The 15,421-nt window shown below is 42.6% G+C and overlaps 2 protein-coding genes across 4 annotated transcripts; both read right to left on the bottom strand.

The window, feature by feature from the left end:
* Positions 1-17: 17 nt before the first annotated feature.
* On the bottom strand, positions 18-5,477 carry cdadc1 (cytidine and dCMP deaminase domain containing 1). Of its 2 annotated transcripts, XM_084574493.1 has the most exons (12): positions 5,281-5,477; positions 4,136-4,204; positions 3,803-3,903; positions 3,513-3,690; positions 2,044-2,356; positions 1,739-1,945; positions 1,554-1,651; positions 1,151-1,200; positions 711-880; positions 438-627; positions 244-292; positions 18-137 (listed from the first exon to the last, which is right to left on the bottom strand). In XM_084574493.1, the coding sequence occupies exons 3-12, from the start codon at positions 3,848-3,850 to the stop codon at positions 37-39; spliced, it is 1,404 nt and encodes a 467-aa protein (XP_084430619.1). In that variant the 5' UTR covers positions 3,851-3,903; positions 4,136-4,204; positions 5,281-5,477; the 3' UTR covers positions 18-36. The 2 variants fall into 2 exon arrangements, with proteins under 2 accessions (XP_084430619.1, XP_084430618.1); XM_084574492.1 differs by lacking the exon at positions 4,136-4,204.
* A 726-nt stretch (positions 5,478-6,203) lies between these two features.
* LOC311509210 (RCC1 and BTB domain-containing protein 1-like) lies at positions 6,204-14,954 on the bottom strand. Of its 2 annotated transcripts, none has more exons than XM_084574300.1 (13): positions 14,496-14,954; positions 13,470-13,770; positions 11,487-11,637; positions 11,153-11,319; positions 10,632-10,790; positions 10,435-10,542; positions 9,747-9,889; positions 9,381-9,444; positions 9,164-9,290; positions 8,950-9,076; positions 8,661-8,812; positions 8,444-8,574; positions 6,204-7,821 (listed from the first exon to the last, which is right to left on the bottom strand). In XM_084574300.1, exons 2-13 carry the CDS (start codon positions 13,590-13,592, stop codon positions 7,681-7,683), a joined length of 1,593 nt encoding a protein of 530 aa, XP_084430426.1. In that variant the 5' UTR covers positions 13,593-13,770; positions 14,496-14,954; the 3' UTR covers positions 6,204-7,680. The 2 variants fall into 2 exon arrangements, with proteins under 2 accessions (XP_084430426.1, XP_084430427.1); XM_084574301.1 differs by having other exon boundaries at positions 13,470-13,767.
* Positions 14,955-15,421: the final 467 nt, after the last annotated feature.

The raw sequence follows: 15,421 nt of genomic DNA, 5'->3' as shown, positions 1-15,421 counted from the left end.
TTTTTTTTTTTTTTTGTCCATCAGTCCGTGCGAGCCTCAGCTGATGGGAGGCGTTTCGTGGGACCTGTTGGTGCACAGCTTCTTGTTTCTGCGGCTCTCGTGTTCAGTCTGCCTGCTGTGTTTCCCGACGTAACCATCTGGAACAAACGACACTGCGGTTAAAGACGCTTGCTTTGCGTTTTCTGGTAAACAGAGCCCAAATCAGACCAGGAATCATGTCTAGTTTGATAAGAATGAACTTACTGGCAAGGCGAGGAGAAGGCAGCAAGAAAGGAGAAGGACTCTTTTGCCACTGAGGACAGAAAAACATCTTGATGATGGCGAAATCTTAAAGCTGCACGAGTTCTTCAAACCAGTAACAGGACGTACAAATATCTCCTTATCTAACTGAATAATAAATTAAAATAAATTCGTTCTCAACTGATTCTCAAACTCACTATGAACTTGCTGACGTCCTTCAGGCCGCCGAATCTCAGGTAGGAAATGTCTCCCTTGTCCTTGCCCTTGTCCTGGTCGGAGGTGTAGATGTGGGTGATGCCGGCTCCTCTGATCAGAGGGACGCACTCGTCACACGGACACTTGGTTACAAACAACATGGTGGGCTCCTCGGGTTTGATGTCTCGCGTCCTGAAAGCAACAGGAGGAAGGACTCATTTTAAGCTCTTTATGACTTTCCACATCACCGGCTGATGAACTGGGCTCGTCCTGACCTGAAGGTGAGGGCGTTTTGTTCTGCATGGATGATGTATCTGTATTTGCGTCTCTGGCGGTCCTCCTGTTTGTTGTCCATCTGGGGGTACTCGGCGTACTGTGAGCCGGCTGGGTAAGCGTTGTACCCGCAACCCACCAGGTGCAGGCGACCAGTTCCGTTACAGCAAGCCTGTGATAAGAGAAGGGTTCAAAAATACTCCAGTTAGGTAACACGGTTAAAATATGCCACAATTATGTACTTGAATTGGTCCTACACCTGCAAAAAAGTTACAAGATTAATTTTCTATTGCAGCCAAGAATTTATTTTTGACACTGAAACGGATGCATTTAAGGCTAATATTATTAGTGTAACACTCACACAGAGCGCCAACTCCTACCTGAATCAGTAGAGTGGAACACTTTGAATTAATTAGCAAAAGCAAAAAAAAGGTGAGCTCACCGACGATCCTTTGGCCCAGATGACAACGCCCACGCCCACCTTAGGGTCCTCTGGAATGATAATGACACATTTGGATGTAAGGAGCTGGAGAAAAATGGCAAGATCTGACTGGAGCACTGTTTAAAATGTCTGTGACCTTTAAGAATGTCACTCGGGAAGATGCTTCGAGGCTTTAAAGACGAGCTGCCTCCTCATTCACAGATATCTAAAGGGGATTTTGCTCATTGATGATTCTTCTTTGTTAATTTGCAATACTGCTATACCATAACCTTTAAGGTATACAACTCTATAAGCTACAGCCTTTTAGCTGCTGTTCACTCTGACCTGAAACAGGATATGGTGTTATATGCCATACCATTGTCAAATTCTGTAAATGCACTTATGACAATAAAACCAGACGGACCCGTCCGATGAGCCAGCAGCCTGGCCTGGATCATGCAGTGACGAGCCACTTCTTGGGAAACTTCATGACAAGGAGGCTGCGAGGTCAGCGGCTGTTCCCTGCGTCACAGAAACAACGGGATCAAAGATTAAGGTGCACCTTTTCAAATGAATAAAAAAAAAAAAAACTAAGTGACCGTTTCTAACCTGTAGAAGCCGTAGTGTTGTTGTGGCACCCCAGCAGCCACTGCAGCTAGAAGCGCCAGCAGCTCCCTCATGTTGTGTCTCAGGTTGGAGAAGTAGGGCTCCATGCAGAAATTCTCCAAGCCCATCTGGGTCAGAATCCCCTGGTGCTGCTGAGATGTGCCGATCAGGAAGTGTGTGGTGAAATTCTTCAAGTGTCTTAGTCGTTCTCTGGTAAATATGAAAATTGTCACAAGTTACATTTTTTTTTTAACTGCAATCTCATTTTGCATGACAACAAATTACAAAAAGTTGTATTTGTAGCTAACCTGTTGTAGAGTTCATCTATGTCCAGCCCCGGGTCATCATCAGTCATTCGCTCCATGAAATCACACTCTCTGGACGTCTTGTCCACGAACTGCAGCAGGCCGGGCGCCAGCGGCTGCAGCAGCACGCAGATGTGGGGACGGCTGTTGGACTTCAGCTTCTCCGTTGCCACGGCGTCCAGCGCGGCTTCCTCTGTGATGGAGCGCGGCGGACTGTCGGGGTGGGAGTTCGAATGGTTGCTGCCGCCGCTGGGGGTGGACGCGAGCATGCTGATCTCGGGGTCCCCGGGCCAGAAGGAGATCTGACTGACTCCAGCTGGAGAAGAGGGACAGGAGGTGGAGGGGGAGGAGTCAGAAACACAATTAGAAACACAATCAGAAACACAATGCCAAAGTTCAGCCTATTGTTGGCTTACTTTAACACCTAATAAAAGTCAGGATAAAATGATGTTGCCACAGTTTGGCAACACCTGCTCAACTATAACTGCTTAACTACAGCCACAATAAAAAAAATCATTAGAGTGATGACAAGGAAGCAGGACAGTGTTGAAATGTGAAGTGTTGAATTTCTCTGGTCATACAAAGCGGCTGCTTATCCAAGGTATACAGAATAAAAACTAAATGTATGTCAGAGGTGCGAGGCAATAACAAGGCACAGGGCCACCACCTGGAGTAGCCTCAGCTCTTCACATGTTCTAACCTGTTCTTGTTTGTGTTGGAGAGCATTATCTTAGCGAACTAAAATTGGCTTCAGTACAGAAACCACTTCCTCAGTACTGGTGGTTATTGGTTCCTGGTTCCAAAAACAATTACACTAACAATTTTCCAGGAGCAGCATATCTGTCATGTGTGAGCTGACACGTCGTCAGAGTGATTCATGAGGGTGGCTAATCTAAGCTGTGACAGTACACAGGCTCCAAACTATGACAATTATCTTAATTAACTGGATATTATATTACTGGTGTAGGAACAGAGATGATTTAATGAACCATTTTTAAACGGCACTTTACAAATTAGTAACATAAATATATGACAATAAATCTTTTGCATGATATCTAATTCAAACCAATTGTGATTCCTCCTTCGGGCCCTAATACAGTTAAACGTATGCGATTATGGTAGTTTTATTGTATCATTCATGTTCGTTTTGTTTTGTTTCTTGTTGAGTTGTATTTGTTTGTATGAAGAACTTGGGGATGAGCCAAGTAAACCAGTCAAACCATCCCACAACTACATCTGTAATGTAGGCTTGGCTTAAATAATTACTGCCAATGGTTCACGCTTTGTCCTTCTACCTTTAAACAAAAGGGTTTTAGTGTGGTTGAACTGAAGCAGATGTCACTCAGCTCTTTGGCATTATGAGCAGAGAGATCTCCACAGTGGTGATGCGTCAGTGATGCAGTAAGAGCTTTAGCTTTCAGGTCTTTCAGTCTCACTGCTAACTACGTCAATCACTGCCTCTCTTTCCTCACCGTTGATGATCATCTTGAGGCAAGTCGCACAGGGTCTCCTGGAGAAGTACAGCTCACAGTCAGCAAGGAGGGGGCCGTGTTGGATTATGGCTGCCTGTCCTGCGTGGAGCTCAGCTCCCGAACAGTGGAGTCCCACCACCTTACTGTCCCGCACCACCACCAGACCCACCCGACGGATCTGAAACAAAGTCCATTCAACACTTCAGTATGCACAAGTGCTACTACAGAGCTAGAAAATTTAAACAGAACTTTGTGTATTTCATTCTAGATGTTGCATCTCCATTACAGACCTGATTATGATCATCCTCATCAGGTTGTTCTTGGGGAAATAATTCCATCCACAAACTCAGCAGGGTGAACAGGTTTACCTTAGATAACCTGGGGCCATGACCTGGAGCAGGGACAAAAAATGAAGAGGTGAACTAAGAGTAAGGTTCTTTCTTCAAAGCAAAGGCTTAAGGCTACTTCCAAGTTTTAAAATTGCAGTAAAATAAAAATAAAAAAAACAGCCGCAAAAGCAGACTGTCCCATTTATTAAATTATTCTGATTCAGCCCAATCCCTGATCATGCACCCATTATTATCCCTTCTTAGCTGCCAACTGGCCACTCCAAAATATGTTACTTTAGTTGGTCTGGTTTCGCAGCTCGGCTTGTGCTCAGGTCTGTGGGCCGGGCCCCCTTTCAGTGTTTACTAAAAGGAAAAGTAGATAATTTAATTTTAACCTGATGTTATTGGACTTGACTCATTTTCTATAAAAACAGACAACAAACAAAAAAAATTATCTACATTTTCGAAGAGAGAGAAGCTCAAGGCCAAGATGAAGAGAGATGAAGACACAATATTAACCCATCAACTGCAGGAAATACATATGCAGAATATGATAAATACACCAATCAGGCATGACATTATAATAATAATAATAATAATACATTTTATTTAGAGGCGCCTTTCAGGACACTCAAGGTCACCGTACAAAATTGTTAAAATAAAACACAATTAAAGTACACACAAACATAGATATAGAACATATAGTTACATAAAAATGACAGCAGATAGAAGTGAGACTGTGGAATGGAGTAGGCCTGTCTGAATAAATAAGTTTTAAGCTGAGATTTGAAGGCGGTGACTGAGTCTGAATTTGTTAAGAGGCAGGGGGCTGAATGGGAGAAGGCTCTGGACCCTATGGTGGTCAAGCGAGCAGGTGGGAGGATGAGTTGTAGTGATGAGGATGACCTATGAGTGCGGGCAGGAACGTTTGTGTGGAGCAGGTTAGTGAGGTACTGAGGGGCGGGGATGTTTAAGGCCCTGAAGGTGAGAAGTAGGATTTTGTAGGTTATATGGAATTTGACAGGAAGCCAGTGGAGTTGCTGCAGGACCGGTGTTATGTGACTTATGGAGGGGGGTTCTAGTGATGATTCGTGCAGCGTAGTTTTGAACCAGTTGTAGTTTATGGATGGATTTGTCCGGTAAACCAAATAAAAGGGAGTTGCAGTAGTCCAGACAGCGTCAGCGTTTGAAATGATTCCCAATAATGTCTGTGTCCTTCTGTGACACTTTTCTTTATGAATCGCGCGCAAAGCAGTATGGGAACACCCAGGCTAGTTAACGTTCATAAAACGTCGTATAAGTGCAGATAACCCGTATCAACCATGGCTGTGACAGATAAACTCTCATATATCTCAAATCAACTGTTTTTATGGCCTGACAGGACAAAACCACATGTAGCTAAAACATTCCTACGTGAACTCTTCCTCTATCTGACCCACCTTGTGTTTTGCAGTCAGTCTGGCAGCTGCTGTCTCTGGTTTCTGGACGCGGCCCGGACTGGCCCGGTTCGGCTCGGTTACACATCTCGCCTCCTTCCATTAATGAGTCCAAGTAGGGTTTAAAGTGTCCGGAACCACGCCTCATGTGAGACAGGAGCAACTGTCAAAATGAAAGGCGTCCAGCATAAATAAATAGCAACACGATTAAGTGTTAAGTTTGACAGAGGGACAAAAAAAAAAAAACATTTCTTGTCCATAATTTCAAAATAAAAGCCACAAAGACAAAACACTCGAGTAACTTGCAATAAAAAACTTGGAAAAGCTGCATTAATAGTCTCGGAATGATATATACGATTAATTAAAGAAATAAAAATAGATTCATTTTATTATTTATTACAAATTACGATTAAAATCCAGATACTTTTATAAATACCAAATTTTCTATATAGCTGTTGAGCAAGCTGTTCAAAGCTACCGGGTAGCTCACATAAACAATTGAAATTGAAGTGAAATACAGAGTCAACACAATAACGTTGTAGAGCTAAATATGCAGACACGCTTACATTTAATTTCACAAATTAAGGCGATACTTAAGAGTTACCAACCTCTTATTTTAGAAAACCTCCGTCCTTGTTTAATTAGACCGGCTGACCACCGGAAGCTTGACAGTTCAGGATCATTTCCGCAAATACGTCCTGACGTTGGCAAAGTGGGCGTGGCCACAAAAGCGTGCGTCGTACAGCCATTCACCGGCGTTTCTCAACTATTTGAATGACAAATCCCTTTAAATGATAAGATATGAGATACTGTTTTAAAATTTACCGGAAACTATGTGAGAGGTCTAACATAATGACAATTTCACACGAAATGAAAGTAAAAGTGTTTTGCATAAATACAAAAGTGCATCAAATGTCAACTGTCAATTCTGAAGATTCGTTTATTTTTTTGCAGAAACATTAAACCCTCATAACTAAATATAAAAACACATTCAACATAAAATGTCACAGGTATGTTGCAGCAAAATAACAGTGATACAAGTCTAAGCTAAGCATGACTGTATATATATATATTTTTTTTTTTTTAAACTTGTCCTAAATAAAAGCTTAAAAATATATATATTTATTCTTAACATGATAAGCAAAACAACCTCATTTTTTTTCCAGTTTGCATTTCCTTTTTCATACAAAACAAGAACTGTAAACCTGCACCTCATTCCACTTAATCAAAACTTATCGCGTGAGAATAAACGGAGGTCCAAGTCAAGCTTGAACCCAGTGAAGATTCCTTGAAAAGCATCTGGGTGAATTCAAGAAATCGAAACCTACCAGAGAAATAGAAACTGAGCTCATCCCTCTTGCTGCCAGATGACCAAGCCAATAAAAGTGTTTTCCTAGAACACCCAGTGACTCAGCAGAATCTAACGGCCAGAACCTGCGGGGGACTTTTTGGTCATCATACGCCCAAGAAAACGGAATATATACATAAAAAAAACAACAACTAATTTTTACAAAGCAGTTCTTCAATATTGTTTTAGCCTGCAGTGTGTTGTGCAGTTCCAGTGCAATGCATTTTCACTACATCTGCAAAAAACATTGAGGAAATGTGACAAATTATGCAGCAATTATTAAAGACATGTTTTTGGTATTAAAGGTTTGCTACTTCGTCCATTTGCCCCAACACAATTAAACAGAAGTAATAATAATAATAATAATAAAAAAGTCTAAAGTTGTGCTTGGAAAATTAAGCTTTAAAAACAAATAATATGCCTTAAAAAGCATTTCATATTAGCAATGCAAGAAAAAAAGCTGCTAATATTGTAACAGTGCCTGAAATGTTCAGCGTTGCGTTTCTAAAGCTTTTAGTGCAACAGTCTTTATAATGGTTTTCTGGTTTCAGCATGTGTTTCAGTATAATGATATTTCAGGTCAGTATAAGTCAGTTATACAAGATATCTCAACAAAACATCTCTTTCAGTTTCCTAGCGAAAAGATACAGGTGTCTTTCAGTCGTCTTGTCGACCTTCCGTTCCTTTCAGGTCTCTCTGCTTTCTCACATGACGTTTTTCCAAAAAGTAAAAGATCAATGTAAGCACTGGCCCAGAACAACAAAAATTCAAGTACACGTACAGCCTGTAAGGAATGCGGCACAACTTGACAGAAAAAGGCGTGAGTTTGTCAAGTGACTCCACAGGAATTGGCCCAAGTGCTGATTTCCGATCCACAGATAATACAGCCTAAATTTCAGTTCAGCTTTGCTGTTGTTTATGTGCCTTCATATATAAATAACCATTTCAAGAAGCGGCCTCTTCTTTTGTAATGGGATGGGTCAAGAGGAAACAGGTATTTTCGACCGCATTCACCTGGTCAGACTATATAAACTGGGAGACTGTAAGAGTACCACTCAGTTCTTGAAGGCTCCACAGCGGCTTGCTCTCCTGATGAACTCCTTGAGCATCCCTCCATCTACCTGCCAGAAGGCTTCGGTCTGAGTCACCTGAGTCAGATGGTTTATGCAAAACCTGAAACAAAACTCTTCCAAGTCCTGAAAAAAACACAAATAAGACAGGATTAGAATATAATGCAGGTTAAAGCTTAGACAATATTAAAAAGATTCTACTGCAGCAACATCCAGTATACAACCACCTCGGTGCAATATGTCAAATGATTCAAAACAGCATCACCTTCAGCTAACTGAATTGCAATTGAATTGAAACCAGAAAAATAATTAAAAAATGACCAACTACAAATCAGGAGGTACAGAACGAGCCGTAGTACCACTAATCAGGGCTGCAGAGGCTTTACTCCTCAAATGACACCAGGAAGTGCATTGCTTGCACAATCCAGCAGTGAAACAAACTGATTCAGACTTGGCAAAGGCCTTATCAGTGGAAATATTAGTTAGTGTGACAGCTCAGACAGCGTAGGACATCAGCTTTTATGAACTACGTTATGTAAAAAAGAACAACCCTTGTGTGCTCTTAGTCACAAAACTGAAACATTTCACTTTGAGAGCAAGGTGTATGCATAGCTTCAACAGAGAAGCACAGATGTGGGGCCTTGCACGTGCAAACGTTGTTGGGGAGATTATATTTATAGGTGGAAGCATGAATGCCCAAAGATCCACCGAATTACTTCATGACAAAGAGTCCACAAGTGTTTCTAACCTCTGCGTCATATCGTATGGCAGCAGACAGGAGGGTGAAGGCGTTTTCGACAGTGATTCCCCTCATGATGATCTGCTGACACAGGCGTTTCAGGCGGTTTTCACAGTACGAGGTGGCCAGGTCCAACAGGCCTGCGGGCAGCACATAAACAGAGATTCTGTAGCGACACGCGCCTCCAAGAGCACTGACTGAACGTGAGAAGTGCTGGCATGCTAACCAATGGCGTCCTCGGGTGGGAGGTCGACGGTGTCTGTGTAGAGAAACTGCAGGAAGGCTCTGTAGACGGAGTAAGAGAACTGGCCGATCTCGATCACGTCCTGCTGGTCCTCCGTCCATTGGGAGCGAAACATTGAGCGGAAATGCTCACACCTACTCGCAACAAAACATCTTTATTTACACTGTGTATAGAGGTGGGTATTGATTGTAAATGATGCTCTAGTATTGTCTGAAATGTGTCCAAAGCTCAAAGACTACTTATCTTGTGCGTTTCATCTACACAAACATACCTGATCTTGAGCACAGCTTTGTGAACGTGGATGCATTTGCCATCAACGCTGAATTTGAGGTCAGACGTTTCTGGACTGTCAAACTCTTTTTTCAGAGCCTCTGCGACTGTCAGGAAGTCATCATAATCTAGAAAGAAAAAAAAAAAAATCACAGCGTTCAGTGTTCAACTCGTTTCTCATACTTGCCGCTAAAGGATGGCCTCTCCTCTCTTACCCATAGATATGAGGCGCCACATGACGGAAGGGGTGGCGAAGCAGGCGAAGACGTCGTCGGTGTTGGTGAAGTGCGTGAGGTGTGGCAGAACGATGGACTGGCCCCGACACTGACCCCACATATACACCTGCAGGACAAGCACATTTTAATAATATCACAACAGCAAACATCTCAGTTTTCTTTAGAGACTGCATGTGACTTGTAACTGCATATATACCTGGCCACTTTGGGTCTTGGCCGCTGAAGTGTGAGTGGAATGGCATGCTGCGACCTCTACAACCCTGCAGAATGACACATGTGTTAACGTACTTTTTTTTTATTGTCAAAAATGTATAGAAACAAATAAATGTTGCACATGTGGCAGGATTTGACCTATGACCTTTGTTAATTAAAGGGAAGAACTCCTTTTGTCTACTGACAACTGCTTTAGACAAGAGAGGGAAGTTAAAGTACACAGAGAGGAAACGAGGACGGGAAACAGGATGTTTAAACTTAACAGGATGAGGGAGAAACTTGACAGTCTCCAAACACAAAGACTGAAAGTCAGCTTCAGAGACACACTCCTCTCTCTCTCCCTACTCACCTCTCTTTGTCAGCCATGATTTGAACAGGGCTGAGTTGATTGCTCTTGTTGCCAGTTCCCAGCTGACCATAAGTATTTGCTCCCCAGGCATAAAGCAAGCCTTCGTCTGTCAGTGCCAGGCAGTGTCCGTACCCCGACGCAACCTAGAAAGCAGAACTAATTACAGTGCTGTGGGTAACAATTCCCTACAGTGACCTCCAGGGTTATTGGCACCCTGAGTGAATATGTGCATGGCGGGCTGTTGCTGTTTATCCTCGTGGCATTTCATAAAAATCCTACATTTTTATGGGAGTTATTAAAAACATTAAATAAACATTTGGCACAGACAGAAGGATACAGAAGTGATCTTCAAACAGTCAACCTAACGGGCTCACACAGGAAGTTTAAAATGACTCATGAATAGACCTTACAGCAGGTCAATGATCAGAAACACACCTCAGAACCTACACTAAAATGGTTCCCTGGCTGTAGAATAAAGGATTTACCTCCAAATATGAATCATTTGTCCAGTAATTCATCGAGAATCATAGAAGACTTAAAGAAGTTCCACGATAAGAAAAACTGTTGTTACTTCAATTAAAAGTTCTTCTGAAAGGAACTGCATCTTGTGGTTTTTGTTTGTTACATACATTACTATATTTGACTAATAATACCAGTAGCATCATATCTGGTTGTTCAAGAGTCTTACCTGTTGAATACACATCCCTTGCAGTGCAGTCACCCGACAAGGCGTCAGCTGATTTCCATTGTTACCAATCCCCAGCTGTCCATTTCCATTGTAGCCCCAGCCATAAACCTGAACAAAAACCAAGCAAGCAGCTTTAACAATGTGAGGTTCAGCTGTCACTGTGGAATCGTTACGTTTTCATGCAATGCCGTCTTCACCTCTCCATTGTCGACCAGAGCCACAGAAGAGGTCTGTCCACATGTGATGCCAACTGCAATTTTGCCCTGCAGGGAGCCGGTGACTTTCCTGGGGAAGGGCTGGTTGGCTGTGGAGCCTGAACCAATCTGGCCACAGTTATTGTAGCCCCATGCAAACACCTGGAATGAGGCGGTGCGGTTGTGTCAGATAACTTCCATAGTTACAGTGTTTATCTCAAAGTAATGTGGTCACATGACCATGATTGTTTGCATAAAGTGGAAAGACTTATATTTACAGTGTGAAACATGCTGCTGTACAGTTAGCAAAATTCAAAATGGTAACAGCCTTCCCCGTTTACCTCACACAGCTTAATTAGCTTTAATGCCTTTGGGTTAAAAATAAGCTGCTTAGAGTGACACCAGCAGGGCGGGAGATGGCTGGCCAAGGTACTTGTGCGACCCGTCTAAATCTACACATAAAATACAAACATATATGCCCCAATTTCAATTTCATGGCATAATAACTATGAACAAATGTTTACCTCTCCATCATGAGTGAGAGCCATGGAGTGATGTGAGCCACACGCCACCATAGTCACTTTCTTACTGTGCAGGTTAGAAGTGATCAACACTGGGGACACTCCCTGGTTGCAGTTCCCATTCCCCAGCTGACTGTAGCCGTTGTGACCCCAGGCAAACAGCTGTCCGTCTGCAATGACACCAAGGTAAGAGAATAAGACGCAGAGTCAGTGAGTTACAGAAAGAGCCTAAAACATGTACCTTGCAGTAACACCACCCAGGAGTAGTATCACTTGATGTAATGAGATGATTCAGAAAACTAACTGATTCTTCAAGATAGCATGAGGGTTAACCTACCATCTGTAGCCAGTAGGATGTGGGGTCCACTGCCGTAACTCAGGCTGACTACCTTCTTCCCCCGCAGGAAGTCCAGTTTCTTTGGCACTATAGTGCTCACACTGTCTCCCGTCCCAAGGCAACTGCTGCAGTTCAACCCAACCGCAAATACCTGACAAATAAGAACACGGACATCAACGCAAACAGACAGACAGTGCTAAAGAGTAGAGTTTCATGTTCATCATTTATGTACAACATAGGAAAGGTTAAAAGTAATCTGAGAAAACATTGTGTTACACAAATTCAGGTATAATGACTGAGGTATGTGTTTTTGACAGTGGGCTTTTGTGCTACGCTGGCATTCCAGTAAAGGAAAATGAAAACAATGAAGCATTTCCTGTAGCACTGCATCACAAAGGTGGATTATATTACCTTCACATGACTGAAACAACTGTACGATCTCCTCAATAAGCCTTGCTGCTGTTTGAGCTCAGATGACTCAGCTGAAGTCACATGCTTAATGAATCATCAGATTTAGAATCAACCTCAAACTAAATACTTGACATGAAAGCATAAACAATGGGGCCACATCTGGCAGTCGTAAAATTATGTGAACCTTTGGCAGTATCTGGTGTGATCCCCTGTTCTTCCACACTGAACCACTTCAACTCTGAGATGTTGGGTGGTTTTCCTCACATGAACTGCTTGCTTCAGGTCCTCTAAATACATTTTTATTGGATTACGTTCAGTTCTTGCGCATGGCAGAACAGTAACTTTGTTCATCTTTATTCTTGGACGCTTGGGGCCATTTCTTTGTGTATGATCGAGTTTCTTTTGAAATTGTGTTCACACACAGATGTCCTAGCTTTTGACTTTTAAAAATTGCTTTTATAAATCTGAATGTATTGTTTCATCAGTGATGGCAAGTCAAGCACGGTGAACACAACTTAAACTGCATCTGCAATATGAGATAAAACTATTAACATTTTTAAAGAAACAATAGTATTTTGACCAAATGATGACATCCAAAAGATGTACACTGAACAAAAATATAAACGCAACACTTTTGTTTTTGCTCCCATTTTTCATGAAATGGACTCAAAGATCTAAAACAAAACCGGAACACGCTGTCGTATACGCCGAACCAGAGCATCCCAAACATGCTCAATGGGTGACATGTCCGGTGAGTATGCTGGCCATGCAAGAACTGGGATGTTTTCAGCTTCCAGGAGTTGTGTACAGATCCTTGCAACATGGGGCTGTGCATTATCATGCTGCAACATGAGGTGATGGTGGTGGATGAATGGCACAACAATGGGCCTCAGGATCTCGTCACGGTATCTCTGTGCATTCACAATGCCATCAATAAAATGCACCTGTGTTCGTCGTCCATAACATACGCCTGCCCATACCATAACCCCACCGCCACCATGGGCCACTCGATCCGCAACACTGACATCCGAAAACCGCTCACTCACACGCCGTCTGCCATCTGCCCTGAACAGTGAAAACCGGGATTCATCCGTGAAGAGAACACCTCTCCAACGTGCCAGACGCCATCGAATGTGAGCATTTGCCCACTCAAGTCGGTTATGACGACGAACTGGAGTCAGGTCGAGACCCCGATGAGGATGACGCTCCTGCAAAACTTGCAACATCTGTGGCATTGTGCTGTGTGATAAAACTGAACATTTTAGAGTGGCCTTTTATTGTGGCCAGCCTAAGACACACCTGTGCAATAATCATGCTGTCCAATCAGCATCTTGATATGCCACACTTGTGAGGTGGGATGGATTATCTCGGCAAAGGAGAAGTGCTCACTGTCACAGATTTACACAGATTTGTGAACAATATTTGAGAGAAATGGTTATTTTGTGTATATAGAAAATGTTTTAGATCTTTGAGTTCATCTCATGAAACATGGGAGCAAAAACAAAGGTGTTGCGTTTATATTTTTGTTCAGTATAGGTATACCAATGTGCTGGTACATTCATCTCTCCTAACCTCGTTTCCATGTGTGATGTAGATCGCTTCATTAGCAGAGGTGCCAAAGACGCAGGCCTGTCGGATTTCAGCTAGCTCTTCGGCGCTGAGCAGTGAGAAAATCGGCCATTTACTGACATCCATCACAGCTCCTGCGACACTCGGTCTTCTTTGTTGGGGGGGAGGAGGAGGAGGAGGAGGAGGAGTCAGGGATGATGGGTGAGAGGAGGGAGGCACAGGGGGAGGATGGCGAGGGGAAGAGAGGACCTGAGGAGGAGGTGATACCGGTGGAGGCGAGGAACAAGGAGCAGAAACATCCCTGCTGAGGACATATGGGACATTTTTTAGAATAAATACAGCAAAGAAGGAACATGTGTCACACAGCCTTTTTTGGTGAAAGGCCTTTCTCATGGGTGATGTTTACATTCTGGGGACATTTTTTGGGTACAAATGCACCAGTGTCTGGCCAGAAAGATACACACATATATATGCACACAGAGATGCACTTATAATTGCATGCAAAAATAAATGCTGAGGGTCTTAATCCTGGCATGCAGTCAAAGCAGCAAACGAGACTTATAATGGCAAGCCTTATTGCTTTACGTACTGGCTGATATTAAGACAGGAGAAACAAATTACACAACTGTCAAGGAGGCACTTTTAAATTGCTCAGTTTTTGAGTGGAGTTCGGCGTCGTTTCCTCTCCAGCGTAGACAGCCAAAACACATGGACATTATCAGGACGATAAACCTGTGTCGCCTAAAGTAAAGGCCTACTTATTAGCCAGACATAAAAAATATATGAACTGAATAAGTTCCTGCTATACTTGTAAGGCACCACGGCAAAGCTAGCTGCCACTGAAGCTTATAGTAAACGGGAAGCTAGTAGCTTAGTTAAGCGGTGTCCTGGGCTCTTCCTACCTAAAGCATCGCTCCATAACAACGAGTCAACTGAGAAAAGACACAAAGACAGCGACAACATTTCATTACAGTATTAGTGAAACAGCTAATTCACAAATTAAAAAAGCAAGTATTTAAAAAAAATTACCCGAGAAATGTTGTTCACGCCGTGTTGTCAACAGTTAAGCTGCGTCGAGAATGGCTAACTCGTCTTCTTCGTTTTCCTCATTTCCGGCTGATTGGTCTCCGAGTATGCGCGTTGCTGCCCCCTCTGGTTAAATAGTGGAACAACTGATAACTCACTGCTATGAAAAAGTTGTTAAAGTTTTCTGGCTTTTCTATCTAACATGGCTCAACCAAATTGATTGTTTCTTTCCACGTAAAACTAGAAACTACACTATACACTGACTCCTAAACAATATTGGAGAAGATACAAAACAACGTTATTCAGCTTCGTTATCTTTATTCACAAACAAATTCATATGTTTGTACAATACCAATTAAAAAGCGTACTTTTTAATGATACGTATTTGAATCATTTGGTCATTTTACTGTGACACATCATATGCACGTCCACTCACATACCTGTAGTTTTCTCTGAGGAACAGTAGGGGGAGTATTGCCACATAGATGTGGACTCAAAAGGTTTAATGTGATGATTTAGTGTTTTAATGTAGGGTCAGTGCTGTGACGTCTGAACAGACTGGACTTTACTGAAAGTGTTATAAGTAAAAGATTTGGATTAAGATTTTAATTCTAACATGACTGGTCTTTTTCGTGTATGTGTCCCAAAGTGACTTTCCCCCCCAGTATTTTCAAAAGAACATTCTACATCACAGAGGATTATATGAAATAGTAAGCCTTAAAAATCAGGACAATCATTTTCAATGTGGGTCCCACTGAGCCTTTTCTGTGGCTTGCAGGGCAGTTATATGATATTCCCTGCATGGGTGCAGGCCACGTTGGGCTTTGCTCTCTGAGCCAACAGATCAATACCTCAACAGGGTCAGTGCTAATGTCCATGACACGCATTCAGTCTACAATCAGTCTGACCTAGCCTTACCTCTTTTCTGG

The sequence above is a fragment of the Chelon labrosus genome (genome assembly GCF_963514085.1).
Source record: "Chelon labrosus genome assembly, chromosome: 24".
NCBI classification, from domain to species: domain Eukaryota; kingdom Metazoa; phylum Chordata; class Actinopteri; order Mugiliformes; family Mugilidae; genus Chelon; species Chelon labrosus.
Note: the sequence above shows the minus strand (reverse complement) of the source record. Positions and strands in the feature narration are given on the sequence as shown.

Coding starts and splice junctions, on each gene's coding strand:
- cdadc1 (XM_084574492.1), bottom strand. CDS start 5,425: ATGAGGCGTGGTTCCGGACACTTTAAACCCTACTTGGACTCATTAATG. Junction 1,946..2,043: donor ATAGATGAACTCTACAACAG/GTTAGCTACAAA, acceptor CATATTTACCAG/AGAACGACTAAGACACTTGA. Junction 138..243: donor GCCTTCTCCTCGCCTTGCCA/GTAAGTTCATTC, acceptor CGTTTGTTCCAG/ATGGTTACGTCGGGAAACAC.
- LOC311509210 (XM_084574300.1), bottom strand. CDS start 13,592: ATGGATGTCAGTAAATGGCCGATTTTCTCACTGCTCAGCGCCGAAGAG. Junction 9,445..9,746: donor ATCATGGCTGACAAAGAGAG/GTGAGTAGGGAG, acceptor GTCATTCTGCAG/GGTTGTAGAGGTCGCAGCAT. Junction 7,822..8,443: donor CCATACGATATGACGCAGAG/GTTAGAAACACT, acceptor TGTTTTTTTCAG/GACTTGGAAGAGTTTTGTTT.